The sequence below is a fragment of the Myxocyprinus asiaticus genome, chromosome 23 (assembly GCF_019703515.2).
Source record: "Myxocyprinus asiaticus isolate MX2 ecotype Aquarium Trade chromosome 23, UBuf_Myxa_2, whole genome shotgun sequence".
In the NCBI taxonomy this organism is placed as follows: domain Eukaryota; kingdom Metazoa; phylum Chordata; class Actinopteri; order Cypriniformes; family Catostomidae; genus Myxocyprinus; species Myxocyprinus asiaticus.
Genome location: NC_059366.1, coordinates 7,402,407 through 7,421,422, shown reverse-complemented (window position 1 = coordinate 7,421,422; position 19,016 = coordinate 7,402,407). Strand labels below are relative to the sequence as shown.

Here is a 19,016-nt window from a genome sequence, read left to right as displayed (position 1 = left end):
ACCAATCCTTGGAAACTCTTGTCTGCCACTGTGGTTTGCCATTTGTCCTCTTGCTATAAGTTCTCCATAAGTACTTTGTATTACCAGACAAATTTCCTCTATCAATTTTGATGCAAGTCTCTGTGATCGTAAACTCATCACTTCCTGAATAATTTCCACAGATTTCCATCCATCTTTATCCATTATTTTTTTTAATTGGATATTTTTTTTTCCACTCCGGCATCCATGCTCAACTCACCACGCACCCCACCGAGAACGAACCACAATATAGCAACCACAAGGAGGTTACCCCATGTGACTCTACCCTCCCTAGCAACCGGGCCAATTTGGTTGCTTAGGAGAACTGGCTGGAGTCATTCAGCATGCCCTGGGATTCTAACTAGAGAACTCCAGGGGTGGTAGCCAGCGTCTTTTACCACTGAGCTACCCAGGCCCCCAATCTTTATCCATTAGTTGACCCAACTTCACGATCCCATTCGTAAGCAGACATGCCCACACACCCACTGAGGACAAAAGTCTTGTCTGGATTATGTTATTAAAAAACAGTGGTTCCTCAGGAGCCCAGTACGCAGAACTGCTCATATTTCTGTCTACCTTTAAAACATTCCTCCATACGTGAAACATTGTCCGATAAAAAGGTGTAATTTCAGACAAACTCATGTCTTCCACTCTCATTAGAAACAGGTGTTTGTCAAGTCCAAGCCCACCTGCCTTCTGCAAGATGTCACATGCTGTATAAGTCCATGATAAGTCTTTATGGTAAAGGAGTCTTTTTGCTGCATGTAATCTGAAAGCACAGATATGACTCTTGACATCCTGTGCCACAGTGTAGAAGCCACCAGGTTATTAGCGACCAGAACTCTCCCTCTGTAAGGCAACTGTGGTAATAGCCATTCCCACTTAGACAATCGGGCAGACACCTTATCCAGCATACCCTCCCAATTTTTCATCTGATATTGTGTGTTACCTAAAAAAACACCTAAAACTTTTAAACCTTCCCTTCCTCATCTCAAACCACCTGGAAGTTTTGGACATCCTACCCCATCCCACTGGCCCATAATATAGCCCTCACTTCTCTCCCAATTTACTCTGGCAGTAGATGCCTTTTCATAAAGCTTAATGCTCTCATTTAAACTTCTAATATCATCTTGCCTTGTGATGAACACCGTAATATCATCAGCATAAGCAGATAATGTCAATGTTACATTTTCACTTCCATTTTGAAATATTACACCTTTTAAATCTTTCTTAAGTTTATACTGGAGAGGTTCAATCATAAGACTATATAACTGCCCAGATAATGGACATCCTTGTTTGATCCCTCTAAAAAGAGGTACTGGAGCACTAAGACCCCCACTAGCCTTTACCATAATAAATACATTGGAGTACAACAATTTTACATATGATAAAAAAATGTCACCAAAACCAAAATGTTTTAGAACATTAAAAAGGTATGATCCTCCCTGTCAAATGCCTTTCTTGGTCTAATGATAAAATACCAAGATTACTATTATTAAGGTGGATAAAATCAACTAAATCCCATAACACAAAAAGATTATCTATAATTGACCTATCTGGAACACAAAATGTTTGATCTTTCCCAATCAAGAGATGTAAACATTGCTTGAGTCTACTCGCCAAACACTTTGACAGTATCTTATAGTCCAGACATAATAAGGACACTGGTCTCCAGTTTTTCAATAGACATAAATCCCCCTTCTTTGGCAACAAGGAGAGGACTGCACATCGACAACTTAAAGGAAGTGACTTTTCTTTAAAACAATTTAAAAATACTTCATATAGATCCATGTACATTCCAAAATTGTTGATAAAACTCGGCTGGCATCCATCTATTCCCAGAGACCGACCTGAGGACAACTGCTGCATTGCCTCTGTGAGTTCCTGGAAAGGAATTTCATTGTCCAGCCCTTTTTTCGTGTCATCCGCTAGCTGATGTAAATCATGGAGTAATTCCTCAGTACTCTTAGAGTCACATGGTTTGTTACTATACAGTGTTGTATTGAAATCCACTGCCAATTTTCTTATTTCCATCAGATCAGAGGTTATAGTTCCATTTGAATGCCGAAGATGATACATCTGTTTCTGTTGAACATTCTTTTTCTCTAAATTAAAAAAATATGAAATAGGAGCATCAATATCTTTAATGGAGCAAAACCTTGCTCTTATCTGTGCTCCCTTTGCTGCTCCTTTAAGAAATATCCAAGTTCCATTGTCTTCTTCTTAAAAAAGTCTTTCTGTGCAGTTCCAGGATTATCCATAAATTATTTTTCTAACTGCACAATGTCTCTTTCCAGTCTTTGTACTGTTACTTTAATTTGTGATGAAGCATACAAGGTATAATTCTGACAAAAAAAAAACTCTTATTTGCGTTTTACCCATCTCCCACCACTGGCTAAGATTCTCAAAAGAATTATTTTTCATTTTCCATTCATTCCAAAACTGTGTAAATTTTTCACAGAACAAAACATCCTGTAACAGTTTAACATTAAAATGCCAATAATATGTGCGTTGTGACAATTCTTTCATGTTTAGATCTAAAACAACCATGTGATGATCTGAAAAACCATTAGGTGAATGAAAAACATTCATAACCCTGCTGTTCCATATTTTTCCTAGATAGAACCCATCCAGTCTAGCCCCACAGACCATATTGTCAGACACTTTAACCCATGTGTATTGTCTCTCCCGTTTATTCCTTACACTCCATACATCTACCAACCCATATTTGTTCATTATTTTGGAGAGTACTAGACTAGATTGATTATGAGGTTATTCACCTTTCCTAACAACAGTAAAATCTGTTAAACAATTCCAGTCTCCCCCTACAATAATACACACACCAACATCAATCTTTTTAAGAGCTTGATTCAATTTCATAAAAATACCCCCCCCCCCCCCTTTCTGACCCATTGTTCGGGGCATACACATGAACAAAAACAAACAAACAACCTCCAAACTCTTTCTTTGTTAATAAAATCCTTCCTTTCTCAATTACCTCAACAGTTAAAATATTAACATTAATGCTTTTCGAAAATAAAATAGCAACCCCTGCACTGTTATTTGACCCATGACTTAAAACAAGCTTTCCACCCCATCCCACCACATACCCCATTCTATTTCGTTATTACTAAAAAAAATATGCATTTCCTGTAAGAAAGCAACATTGATCTGTTTGATTTTTAAAAATTCAGAAACCTCTGCTAATTTCTTCCAGTTTCTACCCCCATTTATATTTAAGGAGCCAACCCTCAGACACTCCATAAAAAGATGAAACAATAAAAGGGATAGAAACAGAAAAAGAAACCGTAGTAAGAGAGACACCCTGTGCAATTTAATAATTTCCTTAATTATGTGAAGCATGAGCTTTACCCTGTCGTAATTTTGTTAAGTTTCTTTAAATGAAACCTCTTCTTCTTACTCAGTGCATCATAATTTACTGTTCTCTGTAGCAACATAACTGAACAAATAAATGTATCCACATCTCAGTAACTTCAATCGTTTTTCCAAATGTTGCATCCAAGAAATCATTTATTTCCTGCAATGTATATACATCTCCCATAACTTGGGAACCAATCTCAGAAATATCAGAACAAGAATCGTCTTCCGCTATTTCAGTGTCATTACTCATTTCAAAGCCCTCTAATGTTTCAGGTTGTTGCTCAGTTTCATTTCCAGCAACCTCACCAATCACTGTTTCTAAACTTACTTCTCTTACTTCTGCCATAACTGTATCTTCACCAGCTATCATTGTTTCCGAAGTGTTACTGTTTTGGTTCATAGGCCTATCATTCTGCCTCTGTCACAGTCTGTCTCCCTCATTTTCTTCATTTTCTTCAAGGACTCTTATTTTGAAGTTCATTTCCCATAGTGCACTGCCCTCATCACTCCCACCTGTTTCCAATCCTCCTCACCTGCCCTCTAGTTCTGTTCATTCTTTGTCAGTCCTTGAAGTGTTATGTTGTGAAGTGTTACATTGTGCTAAGTTTTGATGTTAAGAGTTAGCGTTTGTTTCCACTCTAGCGATTGTTCCACTCCAACGATTATAATTAAAATATTTAAAGATTCCACTCCTGCGTCTCCTCTCTTCCTCATCCACTCCTAGACACATTTACACTTATGCATTTGGCAGATGCTTTTATCCAAAGCGACTTACAGTGCCCTTATTACAGGGACAATCCCCCTGGAGCAACCTGGAGTTAAGTGCCTTGCTCAAGGACACAGTGGTGGTGGTTGTGGGGATTGAACCAACAACCTTTTTGCTTACCAGTTCAGTGCTTTAGTCCACTATGCCACCACCACTCCTACACCAACGTTACAGAAGGACTGACCCACAACAAAAATACGGATTTCTTACCGGTTCCTCCCAACGTCCTCCTCTACTCCAGCGATCCCTCTAATCCTCTCCCACTTGTCTAGACCCACACAAATCATGGAGTTTACCAGATTATTCATTAACTTATTTAAACAAGACCTTCCTCTCCTGGAATACACTGCCAAGTTCAGTCAACTCGCCACTTCCTCCAATATTTCGGACCCCTACCTCTGTTCCATCTATGGAATGGGCTTGAACTTTCACCGCCCAACAGCCCTTCTGCAAGTTTAGAATCTTTCATTTTTGGAATATGTCAGAGCCACACTGTCCCTACATCTCCTCTTACTTCTACCTACCCATAAGGAAGACCCTCACAAAGTCCCGGTGGTAGATCCCTTGCAGCCTTCCATGACTCCTCCCTCTGTGCCTTCCACGGCCCCTATCTCCATGCCTTCCATGGCCTCTGTCTCCACGCTTTCCATGCCCCTTATCTCCATGGTAACTCCTCTCCATCCTATTCCCCTAAATAATTGTTTTGGGGGGGCTCATCCTCTCCTGGTTCCGGTGGTCGATTCCCTGCCGCAGTCAGCGGCAGCGACCACGGTTAATGAGCCAGTGCCCAAGCCTGCCACAGTTAACGAGCCAGTGTCCAAGCCTACCACGGTTAATGAGCCAGTGCCCAAGCCTGCCACGGTTAATGAGCCAGTGCCCAAGCCTGCCACGGTTAATGAGCCAGTGCCCAAGCCTGCCACGGTTAACGAGCCAGTGTCCAAGCCTGCCACGGTTAATGAGCCAGTGCCCGTAGCCTTGACCGTCCCAGTGCCTGTAGCCTCGACCATCCCAGAGCCAGTGCCTGTAGCCCTGACCGTCCCAGAGCCAGTGCCTGTAGCCCCAACCATCCCAGAGCCAGTGCCTGTAGCCTCGACCGTCCCAGAGCCAGTGCCTGTAGCCTCGACCGTGCCAGAGCCAGTGCCTGTAGCCTCAACCATCCCAGAGCCAGTGCCAGTAGCCTCGACTGTCCCCATATCTATGCTCCCTGCTGGCCAGAAGAGGAGAAGGAAAAGGACTCCTCCTCCCCAGTCTCTGCCAATGCTTGTGACCACGGAGGTCGTTCCCCAGTCTCTGCCCAGGCTCACGACCATGGAGGTCATTTCCCAGTCTCTGCCCATGCTCACAAACATGGAGGTCGTTCCCCAGTCTCTACCCGAGCTCTCGACCGTGGAGGTCGATCCCCAGTCTCGGCAGGTACTCTCTTCCACGGCTCTCAGCCCTGAGCCTTCCACGGCTCTGTCCCTCGAGCTTCTCATGGCTCCGCCTTCCATGGCTCTGCCCCTTGAGCCTCTCATGGCTCCGCCTTCCTCGGCTTTGCCCCTCGTGCCTTCCATGGCTCCACCCTCAGACTCTTCCCTGGCTCCGTCTGCTTCCCCAGAGTCTCTTCCTCCAGCGGTTCTGCCTCCTGACCCAGTCCTTGCCCTGTGGCCGCTTCCCAGGCCTTCTGACCCAGTCCTAGCCCTGTGGCTGCCTCCCAGGCCTCCTGACCCAGTCCTAGCCCTGTGGCCACCTCCCAGGCCTCCTGACTCAGTCCTAGCCCTGTGGCCGCCTCCCAGGCCTCCTGACCCAGTCCTAGCCCTGTGGCCGCCTCCCCGGCCTCCTGATCCATTCCCAGCCATGAAGCCGCCCCCCAGGCCCCCGGATCCATTCCCAGCCCTGAAGCTGCCCCTTAGGCCTCCTGATCATCATCCTTGGATCCTTCTGCGTCATCATACCCTCCTCATTCGTCGTCGGGCACCAGGAGTTGCCTTTTAAAAGGGGGTGGGGGGTAATTTCACAGTCTGTCTTCCCCATTTTCTTCAAGGACTGTTATTTTGAAGTTTTCCCCCGGACATCATTTCCCATAGTGCACTGCCCTCATCACTCCCACCTGTTTCCAATCCTCCTCACCTGCCCTCCATTTCATCATTAGTCAATGTTTGTATAAATACCCTCTAGTTCTGTTCATCCTTTGTCAGTCCTTGAAGTGTTATGTTGTGAAGTGTTACGTTGTGCTAAATTTTGATGTTAAGAGTTAGCGTTTGTTTCCACTCCAGCGTTTGTTTCCACTTCAGCGATTATGATTTAAAGATTCCACTCCTGCATCTCCTCTCTTCCTCATCCACTCCTAGACACCAACGTTACAGCCTCATTTGATATTGTTATCCTAGCAGTTGGTGTAACAAGTGGTGATACAGCAATATAAGCACCACTTACCACGATTAACCAAGTTTTCTTCTTTCACAAAAATCACCAACGCCTTATTGATGTGGGAGGCCCAGCAAATGTTCTCATATCCGATCTGCTCCCCAGCCACCAGCAACACATCTTCCACAGTTACTCCAGGTTCTGCCACACACCTGACGCCATGATGGAGCGAGAGGTGCTGCACCCCCCTCAGGAAGGGACGCCATCCTGTCTACATCACAACACCTTCCAACAACTTACAAATAACCTTTAACTCACTTTTCCAGCCCAATTTATGTCCTTACTTATCCAGCTTCACTTTAAAGTAAAAAAGCAATAAAGAAAAGGAAAAATGGACAGAAAAAAGCCAATTAAACGCCCTCTCACTGTGTTCACCCTCACACGCACCCACACACTCCCGGCATAGAGAGAGAGAGAGAGAGAGAGAAACAAAACAGGAAAACCACAGCACAAAGTGGGCAAAATCTCCAATTGCAATAAGGCCAATACCATACATCTATAGATGTAATTGAACAAATATGTTGACAAAGAAAGGAACCAACAAATACATCCTGGGATGTAACAATATGTACAGTATATGTAAATGTAAATATTTAGATGTAATATGAAAAGGATATTGTACATTATGATGGTTGTTATCACACAATAATCCCTGACAGGATGATCAGGGCCCTGACTCAAAGCGGAGGGGTATTGTATCACCCTGAAGTGGTTTATTTTGCGATAACAACTGTCTGACTGTACATTATCCCACTTATTACACAGCTACCAACCAAGTAAATAAATACATGGACGCAAAATATTGATTTCCATTAAAATTATGTAATTTGAGAAGAAATCACTGAAAAGCTGAAATCCACCTCCAGTTTGCGTCCGAGTTCTGTTTGTGTTTATTTTGTGAAAATGACTGTCTGACTCATTATTCAGCCTATTATAAGACTACTTGACAAATAAATAAATAAATGCACATGAAACATTGATTTGAGTTGAAATTATTTTATTAGCTTACTTGTAGAGATCGCACAGTGAACCGTGATGCAGGAGAAACGGCTCGCTGAACCCGGATGAGCGTTCTGATACGTGTTAATGCCCGGATGTGTGGTTATTACAGAGCAATATCTGACTGCTGGATGGTGCCATTGACCAATCAGAATTGATTATTCAAGAGAGCCGTGTAATAAATGTATATGTTGTCATTCAATCAACTTTGTGTGTCTTTGTATTTGTAATCTGTACTAGATGACAACAGCTGTCTCTTTGTGCTTTTTTTCTTCCTTTTTCATTTCATGGTTTTCGCTTTTGAAATTAACAATAATTATCTAGCCCATAATTGGTTCTCTTCTGAGAGGTACTGATTAGTTTTTGATGAGAATTCCATCAGGAAGGGAAAGCACAAACATCTGTGGTTCTTTCTCAACTTGAAATGAACACATCAACCAGTGTCACCAGTGTGTGTGTGTGTGTGTGTTTATAGCAGCAACAGCACAATTGATGATATTCACATCTCCATCCTTAATATTGAAGTTGCTTTGAAAGCTGGTGAAATTGGTGGGACATTTCCTGGAGTTTGCAAGTTGATGTGTGTTTGTTGAGGGTAGACAGTAATTCTGTTTGATGTGCTTCGCCTGCAGCCGAGGGAAAAGCTCCGGGACCTCCCTCTAAAGTCTGTGCTTCAGAGACGGACCGAACATATGTTGTGCTCAGTTGGGTTGCTCCAGTCTACCATGGCAAAGCCCCCATGTGGTATTACATTGAGAAGGTTAGTTTCAGCTCACTGCCAGACGATTGCCCAGGCAAACAGACACAAAGTTTATTTCAGCAATTTACAATTGTCCTCAGAACACCTTACTAGACCATTGCAAAACACCTGAGCAAGAAAATGTACTGTCAAGAACATTTCAAATAAGCTGTTGCTTTAAATTTGATCATGCAGCTCAGCTCAGAGGACCATTTTATTGTTTAAAAGTTGAGGCTTATTGAAGATCTCAGTTATGTTTGGTTTATAGTTATATTTTTTATAGCGTCATCAGTTATGTTTATTAAAAGTATCAACTTTGTCTCAGATGTTTTTTGAAAAAAATCCTTAGATGAGGTAGAAATAGAAACAACTGAAATATTAAAGGGCTCTCATTTGTAATTTTTCTTTCTTATGCAAGATCTACTGCAGTCATTTCTCACTGGATACATTTGTGTTAAATAGTGTATTAATGGCTCTGATCCCATACAGCTTCAGGTTGGAAGTGGATCCTGGCAGAGAGTGAACACTAAAGTACCCATCAGATCTCCTCGCTACGCCGTCTTTGACTTATCCGAGGGAAAGCAGTATCAATTCCGTGTGCTGTCAGCTAATATGCATGGCACCAGCGATCCATCGGAACCCACCAAATCTATAATAACACTGCAACTGAAGGGTAAACATCTGCATGTCACAACAAGGCCACCATGGCTGATGTATTCAAATTAAGGAATGGTTCACCCCAAAATTACATTTTTTTCACCATAAGATTTATGCTGCAGCCTGTATTATTTTATTTATTCTGTGAAAAGGAGATCTTAGGCAGAATATCTATGCGTCTATTGTCTGTACAACGAACGTGGAGGGTGATTTATATTGCCAAGCTCCGAAAAAGCATCATAAATGATCATAAAAGTAGTCCATATGACTCTTGCACTATATTCCAAATCTTCTGAAGCCATAAGATAGCTTTGTGTGAGGAACAGACCAAAGTTTTTCAATATTAATTTCCCTCTCTTCTACAGCTCTTAAATCTCATTCGTGCTGATGTTAATAAAAAAAAAATTAAAATGGTGCCGTTGAATGTTTTGCATCAGGTTTTTGTCATTGACAGCAAATGCCACTTCAAATGAAATTTGAGATTGAGGAGGGGAAGATTATTAGTGAATAATGACTCATATTTCAGTCTGAAATATGAATCGTATGGACTACTTTTATGATACTTGTATTGTGCTTTTTTGTCCTTTATGAATCACCATCCAGTTTCGTTGCCTGGAAAACAGAAGCTCAGACATTCTGCTAAATTTCTGCTTGTGTTTCACTGTAGAAAGTAAATCATACAGGGTTTGAACGACACTAGGGTGAGTAAATGGTGACAAAATATTCATTTTTGGGTGAACTATCCCTTTTAGGAATTATTGAAATGAACTGTTGCATATGAAAATGGAATGTAGATCTTTGAAGTTTGTTCAAGCTGTGACTTTGATGTTGTTATTAAGGCAGTAATGAATTTTTATGTGCCTTCTTGTAGTGGAACTAATTCATTCATGATAGGTCATCATGAGATTGAGTTGGCCGCTGGGTGAAGTCACCCCTGAAATGAAGTTGTGTGTTCATTCAGGTGTGCCGTCGGCTCCTGGACAAGTCGTTGCAACAAGGGAAACCGACACCTCTGTTCTCATCCAGTGGGCACCTCCAAAGGATCCCAATAACCTGATTGGATATTACATTGATTCTTGTGTGCAAGGCTCTAAGGACTGGACCTCAGCCAATCACAAGCCGCACAAGAAGACCAAGTATGTTTTCAATCTTTTGAGGCACGTACTGTATAAAACATATAAAATATGGGATTTTGTGCCTCTAATGCTTTAAAAAAGTCATGGGACAACAAACTGTACCCTATTCGTGGAAAGTGTCTTGAAGTGCATGATCATGAATACGATAACTGAAACGAAATTTTACAACAGCAAGTAGAACTGGAAAATCAGACAGCTTACATAAGGAATTTTTATTGTTTCTGTTGAGTATGTTATTCCTTGTAAAGGATAAATAGTGGAATAGAAACGTCCTCTTTCACTACCTCACTACTGAGTCACTGGGTTCTTGCAGGTTTGTAGTGCACGGTCTGACCACCGGCGAGACTTATGTATTCAGAGTGCAAGCTATCAATGAGCTGGGTCTCAGCGACGAATCGCAGGAATCTGCCCCTCTCTCTGTGAGAGCTGCTCTTAGTAAGTATGGCTGTCCACAATGAAAACCTCTTTTGATTTTTTTCTTCAACACACCAAGTTTAAAAGTACACTTTATATTTTGGCATCACACAGTAAAAACACCATACAGAGTTCCTCTTCAAACTTACCCAATCAGAATTTAGAGTCAGAACTATCCGCATTATAAATAGTGGTATATCCATTGCTGTGATTTAAAAAAAAAAAAATCTAGCTCCTTCCTTCCTTTCTGTCTTTCTTTTTTCTATTCTCTGTGGGACACTTAGTCAGCAAGTAGAAAAGATTTCTGCCAGCAGACCATTAAATTTTCACAGATCTGGATGATTTGTAGAGCCGTTTACTGCTTTGTAACTCCTTGCTTTCGCTCACAGCAATCCTCTGTTTGGACTCAGGGGCCATTCCATATTCTGAGACTTCAAAAAAATGTAGCCACACTTTTGTCTTTAGAGTGTAGACCTTTCTGTTGGAAATAGCCAGTCAACGCAGAGCTTAAAACATTTAATAAGATGACTATTATTTTGAATTGTGTGGATTGTGTTGATTAAAATTTCTGCTAGATAAATGCTAAATGATCATGAGAAACATTTCAGTCAAGTGTTTCAAAACATTTGTTGCTACAGTACGTTGCTTGGCAGCCGCAAACACCCTAAATTTGGCTAGTCAACTATATTTCACTCATGACAACTCTTTGAAAGATTTAGCATGTTAATGTGTGTATGACATATTGATAGGATATTGGTCTTGGTGGACTAGATCTGCTACACTGCAATGCGGAGCTGGGTTGGAGGAGGGTTTCAGAGAAAACTCTTGCAGCGTGCCACAGTGAAACCAGCTTACCTTCAAACTGAGCAAATGTCAATTTTAGACAAAGAGAGAGTACACAATTTGATTGGCAAACCAATTACATGTCAGAGGACCTATTAGCTTACACCATGTGAGCCAACTGGCTTGAAATATCACGCAACCAAACTGATTGGCTAACAGATAACAGGTTCAAAGGATCTATCAGCTTGCGCCATTCAGAGTTTCATGCCTGAACTTAGTCATTACATGGCATCTTAGTAACTACTAACATCAAAAGCAACAATAAGATGCATTCCACCACCTTATAGGCCTATTCCACTAGCAAACACAACACTACCCTCTGAAATGTGCATTTACACACCAGAGATATGGCTCGCTTTCTGAGGACCACGCATGTTCCCCTCTGTTGGAGACATTGAGTAGTGAGGACGGCCAGCTAAAATAATTTGTCTTGTCCACAGAATTGCCCTCTGCTCCTTATGACATCTCTCTTCTGTATTGTGATGGGGAATCCATGGTGCTCAACTGGAAGCAGCCTGTCCATTCTGGAGGAGCAGAGGTCACTGATTATTACATTGACAAATGCAATGTGGCCAAGAAGGTGTGGAGAGAGGTCAACATCCCACCCGTCAAGGAAAGACTGCACAAGGTTTCGTTCTTTTGCAGCATCCGTGAACCCCATGAAATGCTAGACAAGTGCAGTGTTGATATTTTTTTCTTTTGAAACAGAACTTTGGAGCGGGACATACAGTATTGAAGGGCCCCTTTTTTTAAAATGAGCCAATAGCCTTAATTTTATGTCACTGGCATGAACCATATATACTACTTGATATTGCTTGTCAAAATAAGTTGTTATTGGGCGGGGAAATTTTCATTTTAAAGAACATTTTATTTGACTGGAATTTGGTCACGCCTGTGAGTGCAAGATCATGTCATCTATATTTTTGGTATGTTTGTCTGGAAGAGAAATCATGTACATTTTAAATGTGGATATGTACTAAAAGGTAATTTGTCAACTTTTAGGAGTACAATTGAATATACTGTAGATAGCGTCAAAGCTAACAGACATGTACTAAAAGAACCATGGTGTTTTTCAGGATTTATAAAAATATGCATTGATTATGTAACATCATAATTACTAAAGAGATCTTTCTTTGTGAAGGTTGGAAGTCTGACTGCTGGGTCAGTGTATCAGTTTAGGGTTTATGGTGCAAGTTTGGCTGGATTGGGTGATGCCTCAAGCCCAAGTGCTCCCTTCACATGTGAGGCATGGACCATGCCTGAGCCAGGTAATACAAAGTTTATTTTGAATAGTTCACCAGAAATTTAAATTCATTCAGTATATTTACTTGTCACCATGTAATCCAAACCAGTATTCTGTGATTTTCTTTTCCAGTCATCTTACAGCACTTTTCCAGACAATGACCGTTCATAGTGACCACATCTGTAAAGCTCCAAGCAGCTCCAAAAAGCATAATAAAAACAACATTAAAGGGCTAGTTCACCCAAAAGGGAAAATTATCTCATCATGCCATTCCAGATGTGTATGACTCTTCTAAAAATGAAGATTTTTAGAAGAATATCTCAGCTCTGTAGGTCCATTCAATGCAAGTGAATGGTGTCCAGAAATTTGAATCTCCAAAAAGCACATGAAGGCAGCAAAAAAGTAATCCATATGACTCCGGTGGTTAAATCCAAGTGTTTAGAAGCGATATAATTGGTGTGGGTGAGAAAGAGATCAATATTTATGTCCTTTTTTACTATTAATTCTCCTCCCTGACCAGTAGGGGGCAATATGCACGAAGATTGCGTATCGCCAAAAACAAAAGAAAAAAGTGAAATTGGAGATTTATAGTAAAAAAGGATATAAATGTTGATCTATTTCTCACCCACACTTTTATCATTTCTGTAGACACAGATTTAACCACTGGAGTATTATGGATTACTTTTATAATGCCTTTATGTGATTTTATGACCTTCTAAATTCTGGTCACCATTAACTTACTTAAAAAACAGATGCATTGTAAGGACCAACAGAGCTGGAATATTCTTCTAAAAATCTTTATTTGTGTTCTGCAGAAGAAAGTCATTCACATCTGGGATGGCATGAAGGTGAATAAATGGTGATAGAATTTAAATTTTTGGGTGAACTGTCCGTTTAAAACAGTGCACAGGATTTTATTCCAAATCTTCTGAAGCCATATGATAGCGTTGTGTGAGGAACAGGGTGAAATTTAAGTTGTTATTCACAGAAATTCTTCCCTGCAGCTCAATCTCATTCTTCATTCCACATGTGTTATCCTTTTGAATTTGGATGTGATTATGGATTACATTTGAGAGGAGGGGAATGTATAACTTAAATTTGGTTTGTTCCTTACACAAAGCTGACAAAGAATTAGGGATGTGCACGGACAATCGACATTCAGTTAACCGTTTGACATGCCTGTATTCAAATAACAAAATCACTAGTCAGTTATTCTATACTTGCAGCCAGATCCAAACCCAACGATACCGGACAAACCATCAGGTTTTGGGCTAGGTTCGGGCCAGTTTTTCGAGTATAGAGTGAGTTAGGGGCTGTTCACGTGTTTTTGCGTGCCTCTGTGCTGTTTTTCAATTGTTTTTCTATGGAAACATGCACTGGACGGACATCTTTGACCACTGTGCCATATCTAATTTTTTTCAGCGGCCCATGCAAGACCACCACATTATTGTTTGGGTGTGAGCCAGCTAGGTTATCTCTGTTTTGCAAATTATTTACATGCTTACAGTGCGTGGTGCCCTAAGAACACTTATTAGGAAGTAAAAGTCTTGTGTCTGCTGAACACACTCATACAGAAGATTATCACTTGGGTACTTGCCTTTTAGCAGATTCAGTACTTATTGCAAATTCAGTTCCTCTGGAGTAAGATGCCTTGTTAACATGGTTAAATGCCTTGTTTATGGATTCAGTGGTTAAATATAACCTCTAATGCTCTCCGATTTATACGTATTGGATTCCCTTTACTTACTTGTCTGGTCTTGACTGTCTTATGCATAAAAGGCAAAAAGTCCACAAATTAGTGAAACTCATGAAAACTGTCAAGACATGTCCAAGTCATGGTACACTGGATATACTTGTCATGTATTCGTGATATTCACCCAAATGGCTCTAGAAACAGGATGGCCACAGTAGCCCTTGTGTTTGCTTTTGGTAGGCCCAGCCTATGACCTGACATTCACTGAGATAAGAGATGATTCTCTGGTGGTGGAGTGGAAAGCTCCAGTCTACAGCGGGGCCAGTGCCGTCACCGGTTACTTTGTCGAGATGTCCAAGAAAGACTCTGATACTTGGAGCAAAGTCAATGAAGCTTCAATCAATCACTGCTATCTCAAGGTATCTATTTGTGTGTGCAAAATCATGCGTCTTAAGTAAGTAAGATATGCCTATCATGATTCTTTTTTCTGCATTCTACTCATTAACATTATTTTATACACCCATTTTTGCAGTAGTATCGGTGTCATCATAAATTACAATAACAGAATGTACAGTGCACATTAGCGCCATGATTGCAAAAGGTAAACAAGACAATTTACATGTTATTACTGCATATACAGTATATTTCTTAAAATTATCATCGAGTAGTTAATTCAGCTTCTTTTACTGATCTCGTGTGAATTCTACTCATAGAATGGGGCATGAAGTCATTGATAACACATTTTAATATCATATTAGTTGATGTTTTACATGTAGTCTTGAGCGTCCTCATATTTAAATGTACCTCTAAACGACTCCCCCAGTGCTGTGGCCGGTGTCTCAATGTTCGCAAACAGTTTGTTGTTGCTCAGCTGTTTCAAACTTCTTTTTTGTCTCTGAGCGAAAAACAACTCTTCGCCATGAGTGTGCCAGGTAATTTATTCGCTAACCACCAGCATTCCAGTTTAACCACATCCAATCAATGCTAAAATAGCACTGGTCTTGAGTACTTAAATTCAGTATTTTATTATTTGAGTATTTGAAAATCATTATCTTTCTTGTCAGCGCAAACACACCTCCTTTCTGTGTAAATTCGTGAATTTGTGCCTTGATGTAGAATTGGAGATAAGAACACTGCAATTCTGAGTTGCTTTAGTAACAGTGTGGTCTCTGTGTTTGCAGGTCAAAGGTCTAGAGATGGGAGCATCGTATGTGTTCCGTGTGCAGGCAGAGAACGGCAAGGGTGTTGGCATGGCTTCAGCACCCTCTGACCCTGTGGTCGCCAAGGCACTGCCAGGTATAAAACACACACACACACACACACACACACACACACACTTGGCAATGCCAGGTAAAACATATACACATCCCACACACCCATCTTTTTTTTTTTTTTTTTTATATTTTGATGCATTTCCAAGTGAAACAGGATATTGAATGAGAAAAATGTAGGGTGGGACCAATGAGGTCTACATTACATGGAGACTACACAAACTTGTTTTTATATCATTGTGGGGACTCTTCATAGACTTCCATGCATTTTATGGATTTTATACAGATCTAACGATAATTTCTATCCCCTAACCCTAAATCTAACCTTCACAGAAACCTTTTTGCAGCTTTACATTTTCAAAAAACATCATTTAGTATGTTTAATAAGCCATTTCCCTCGTGGGGACCGCTGGCTGGGCCCCACAAGGTACTATAGGTGATCTCAGGTTTTACTACCCTTGTGGGGACATTTGGTCCCTACAATGTAGTATAAACACGTAAAACCATTAGAAAAGGCATAGCATATTTATTTATTTATTTTTCAGATGACACTTGGTTTGATATTTTGCTAATATATGACACATTTTTAAATGTGTCCAAATATTGTAGATTAAAGTCAATATGAAATGACGATCATAAATTTGACATATTTCTGAATGAAACAGGATAGTCTATGAAAAAAAAATAGGGATTTTTATCCTTCGGATATACATGAAAAAGAAGAAGAAAAAAAGTGGTTGTTGGCTCAAACATAACATATCAGAATAAATAGCTTCTTCTCAGAAATGTATATATTTCCAACATTTTCAGCTTATCTTAATTTTTATTAATGTGTGCAACACAAAATATCAATTTGAAGGTGAACTAAATGAATAATTGTGAGTTCCTTGGATTTCTTTAGCTTACAAATCCATAAAATTAAGATTTTAAGTTCTACTAACTCAATTAATCAAGTACACAACTGAGGTTGTGGGGAATGCCCATAAGCCCCTGTGCTTGAATAATTTAAGCATGTTTGTTTGGTCAAAAGGAACTTATGTGGACATTTAATTAGTTGTTATTAAGAGTCAAGTTTCATGTCTGACCTCAGTTATTATTTTCTTTACAGCCAAGTAAATGAAGTAAAAAAAAAAGTGAAATAAATTTTAATTTGAAACAGCTTGCTATTAGTTGCTAAATCTTATTCGTGTGACATAAATTTTTCAGTAAATAAAGTTGAATGAACTTACACATTTGTATATATATATATAACAAAGGTTTTCAAGTTGTGCTGACATAAAATGACCAAATTATATTTTAAGTAAATCCAACACATAATATTTTTCAGGGTAGAGTGCAACAGTGCTGACGAGTGAATGAACTACCATCCCATGATGCAGTCAAAATTAAAAATGGTGGAAAAATATAAATCTATTGATTTAAACTGTTGATTAAAAGTATAAAAACAATATATTTTAAGTTTACTGAAAAAAGATATATAGTGGGCTGTCACTGCAGAGCTCTTTTGGTGCACTTTATTCATCGGGATTCTCTGATTGGTCAGTCTTTCTCTGCAGGATCATGGGTAGTTTAGTTATTCAGCACAAATTCAACTATTACACATAATTAAAAAAGAAGTTGAAACAATGTTCAGTGATGCCTTCAGCAGAAGCAAACACCAGCGATTAACAGCCTTGGAGCTCACGGTAGGTCTGTTTTTAAAGGTTCATAAGCTAATAAACAATTATCACATGGAGAAAATGAGTGGGACTTTTACCTCCAGAACCAGACTCTTGCAATCTTTTGATTGGATTGTGAAAAGTGGTTGTTACATAACATAATGAAATCGGTTGGCGGGCTTGAAAAGTAAGAGGGCTTGGAGACTACAGCCAAAAAGGAAAGTTACTTCTGAGGCAGAGAAAGTTAGTATTATTATTAATATATATATATATTTTGTGGAATAACATACACTGATGAGACTGTGCAAGTAAATAGGGTCACCAATTAAATTGCAGTTTCATGTAGACTTCAATTTTACAACCATCCTTCAGTTTGACTGTAGTTTACATGGCTGCATATCAGTGCATTCTGAAGAAGTGATCCACATGGTTGAAGGGCTTCTTAAGAAGTGAGAGGAGCAGAAAGAGAGAGAGAGAGAGAGAGAGAGAGAGAGAGAGAGAGAGACAGCTATGTGGGATACAGTGGGACGCACTATGGGAGGTGTTCTGAAGAGTCTTAGGGAGCAGCTGTCTGCTCGGCTGCCGATAAGGAAAGAAAGCAGAGGATGAGCCGAGATGATTCATCCGAAGAAAACTGGAACCGTAGAGCTGATAAAACTCTGAATCAGCCAGTAGAGTGCACTGTGGATTCATGTGTGTATATGTGTGAGATGTTCTCCATAGTGCACAGCTGAGGAAAAGAGAAGCCCTGTAGAGTTTGACTTGTCATAAGCGGTCCATAACAAGGAGTCTGTGCCTGCAGAACTCCACAGAAAGCTGCATGGATTTCCACAGAATTAGAAATGACCATCATTCACAGAGTAGTTCTCCTAAAAATAAATAAATGTTTTTCCAAACCTGTATGATTTTTTTTTCTTTTTTTTCTCCCCAATTTGGAATGCCCAATTCCCAACACGCTCCAAGTCCTCGTGGTGGCGTAGTGACTCGCCTCAATCCAGGTGGAGGAGGACGAATCTCTGCATCTGAGACCGTCAATCTGCGCATTTTATCACGTGGCGTGTTGAGCGCATTACCGCGGAGGCCTAGCACGTGTGGAGGCTCACGCTATTCTCCTCGGCATCCACGCACCACGTGCCCCACCGAGAGCGAGAACCACATTATAGCGACCACGAGGAGGTTAACCCAACGTGACTCTACCCACCCTAGCAACCGGGCCAAACTGGCTAGAATCACTCAGCAAGCCCTGGATTCGAACTTGTGACTCCAGGTGTGGTAGTCAGTGTCTTTTACTTGCTGAGCAACCCAGGCCCCCCATGACTTTGTTTCTTGACTTTTTGCTTTCTCACCCAAAATGATCATATCACTTCACTATGGATTACTTTTATGGTGCCTTTATGTCCTTTTCGGAGCTTGAACGTTTTGGACCACACTGACTTACATTGTATGGACAAAAAATACCTCATACATAGATACAGTATATATTTTAAAAAATCTTTGTTTGTGTTATGTAGAAGAAAGGAAGTCATATGAGTTTGAGATGTCTATAGGGAGGTAAATGATGAGAGAATTATCATTTTTGGCTGAACTATACCTTTAAGACTAAGTAAAAGCCTCTTCCAAATTGTTGTGTCAACAGTGGACTGAACGATCGCACAAGCACTAAATGGCTGTCCTACTATTAGCGCCTATTTACCAACAACTGCCTTTCAGCAAATCAGTAAAGACTACTGGGTGTTTGTCACACCATGCAATTCATATTTCATGAGGAATGCTGATAAGCTTACAGATCATT

The 19,016-nt window shown here is 40.4% G+C and overlaps 1 protein-coding gene across 2 annotated transcripts in view; it reads left to right on the top strand.

Annotated features, from left to right (window-relative positions):
• LOC127413918 (myomesin-2-like) overlaps positions 1-19,016 on the top strand; it is an 81,538-nt gene that overhangs the window by 25,583 nt on the left and 36,939 nt on the right. For both annotated transcript variants that reach the window (XM_051651487.1, XM_051651486.1), the window contains exons 12-19: positions 8,203-8,330; positions 8,799-8,982; positions 9,928-10,102; positions 10,416-10,537; positions 11,800-11,987; positions 12,501-12,627; positions 14,536-14,714; positions 15,477-15,591. In XM_051651487.1, coding sequence (XP_051507447.1) covers positions 8,203-8,330; positions 8,799-8,982; positions 9,928-10,102; positions 10,416-10,537; positions 11,800-11,987; positions 12,501-12,627; positions 14,536-14,714; positions 15,477-15,591 — 1,218 coding nt within the window. The remainder of the gene's footprint in view (positions 1-8,202; positions 8,331-8,798; positions 8,983-9,927; positions 10,103-10,415; positions 10,538-11,799; positions 11,988-12,500; positions 12,628-14,535; positions 14,715-15,476; positions 15,592-19,016) is intronic.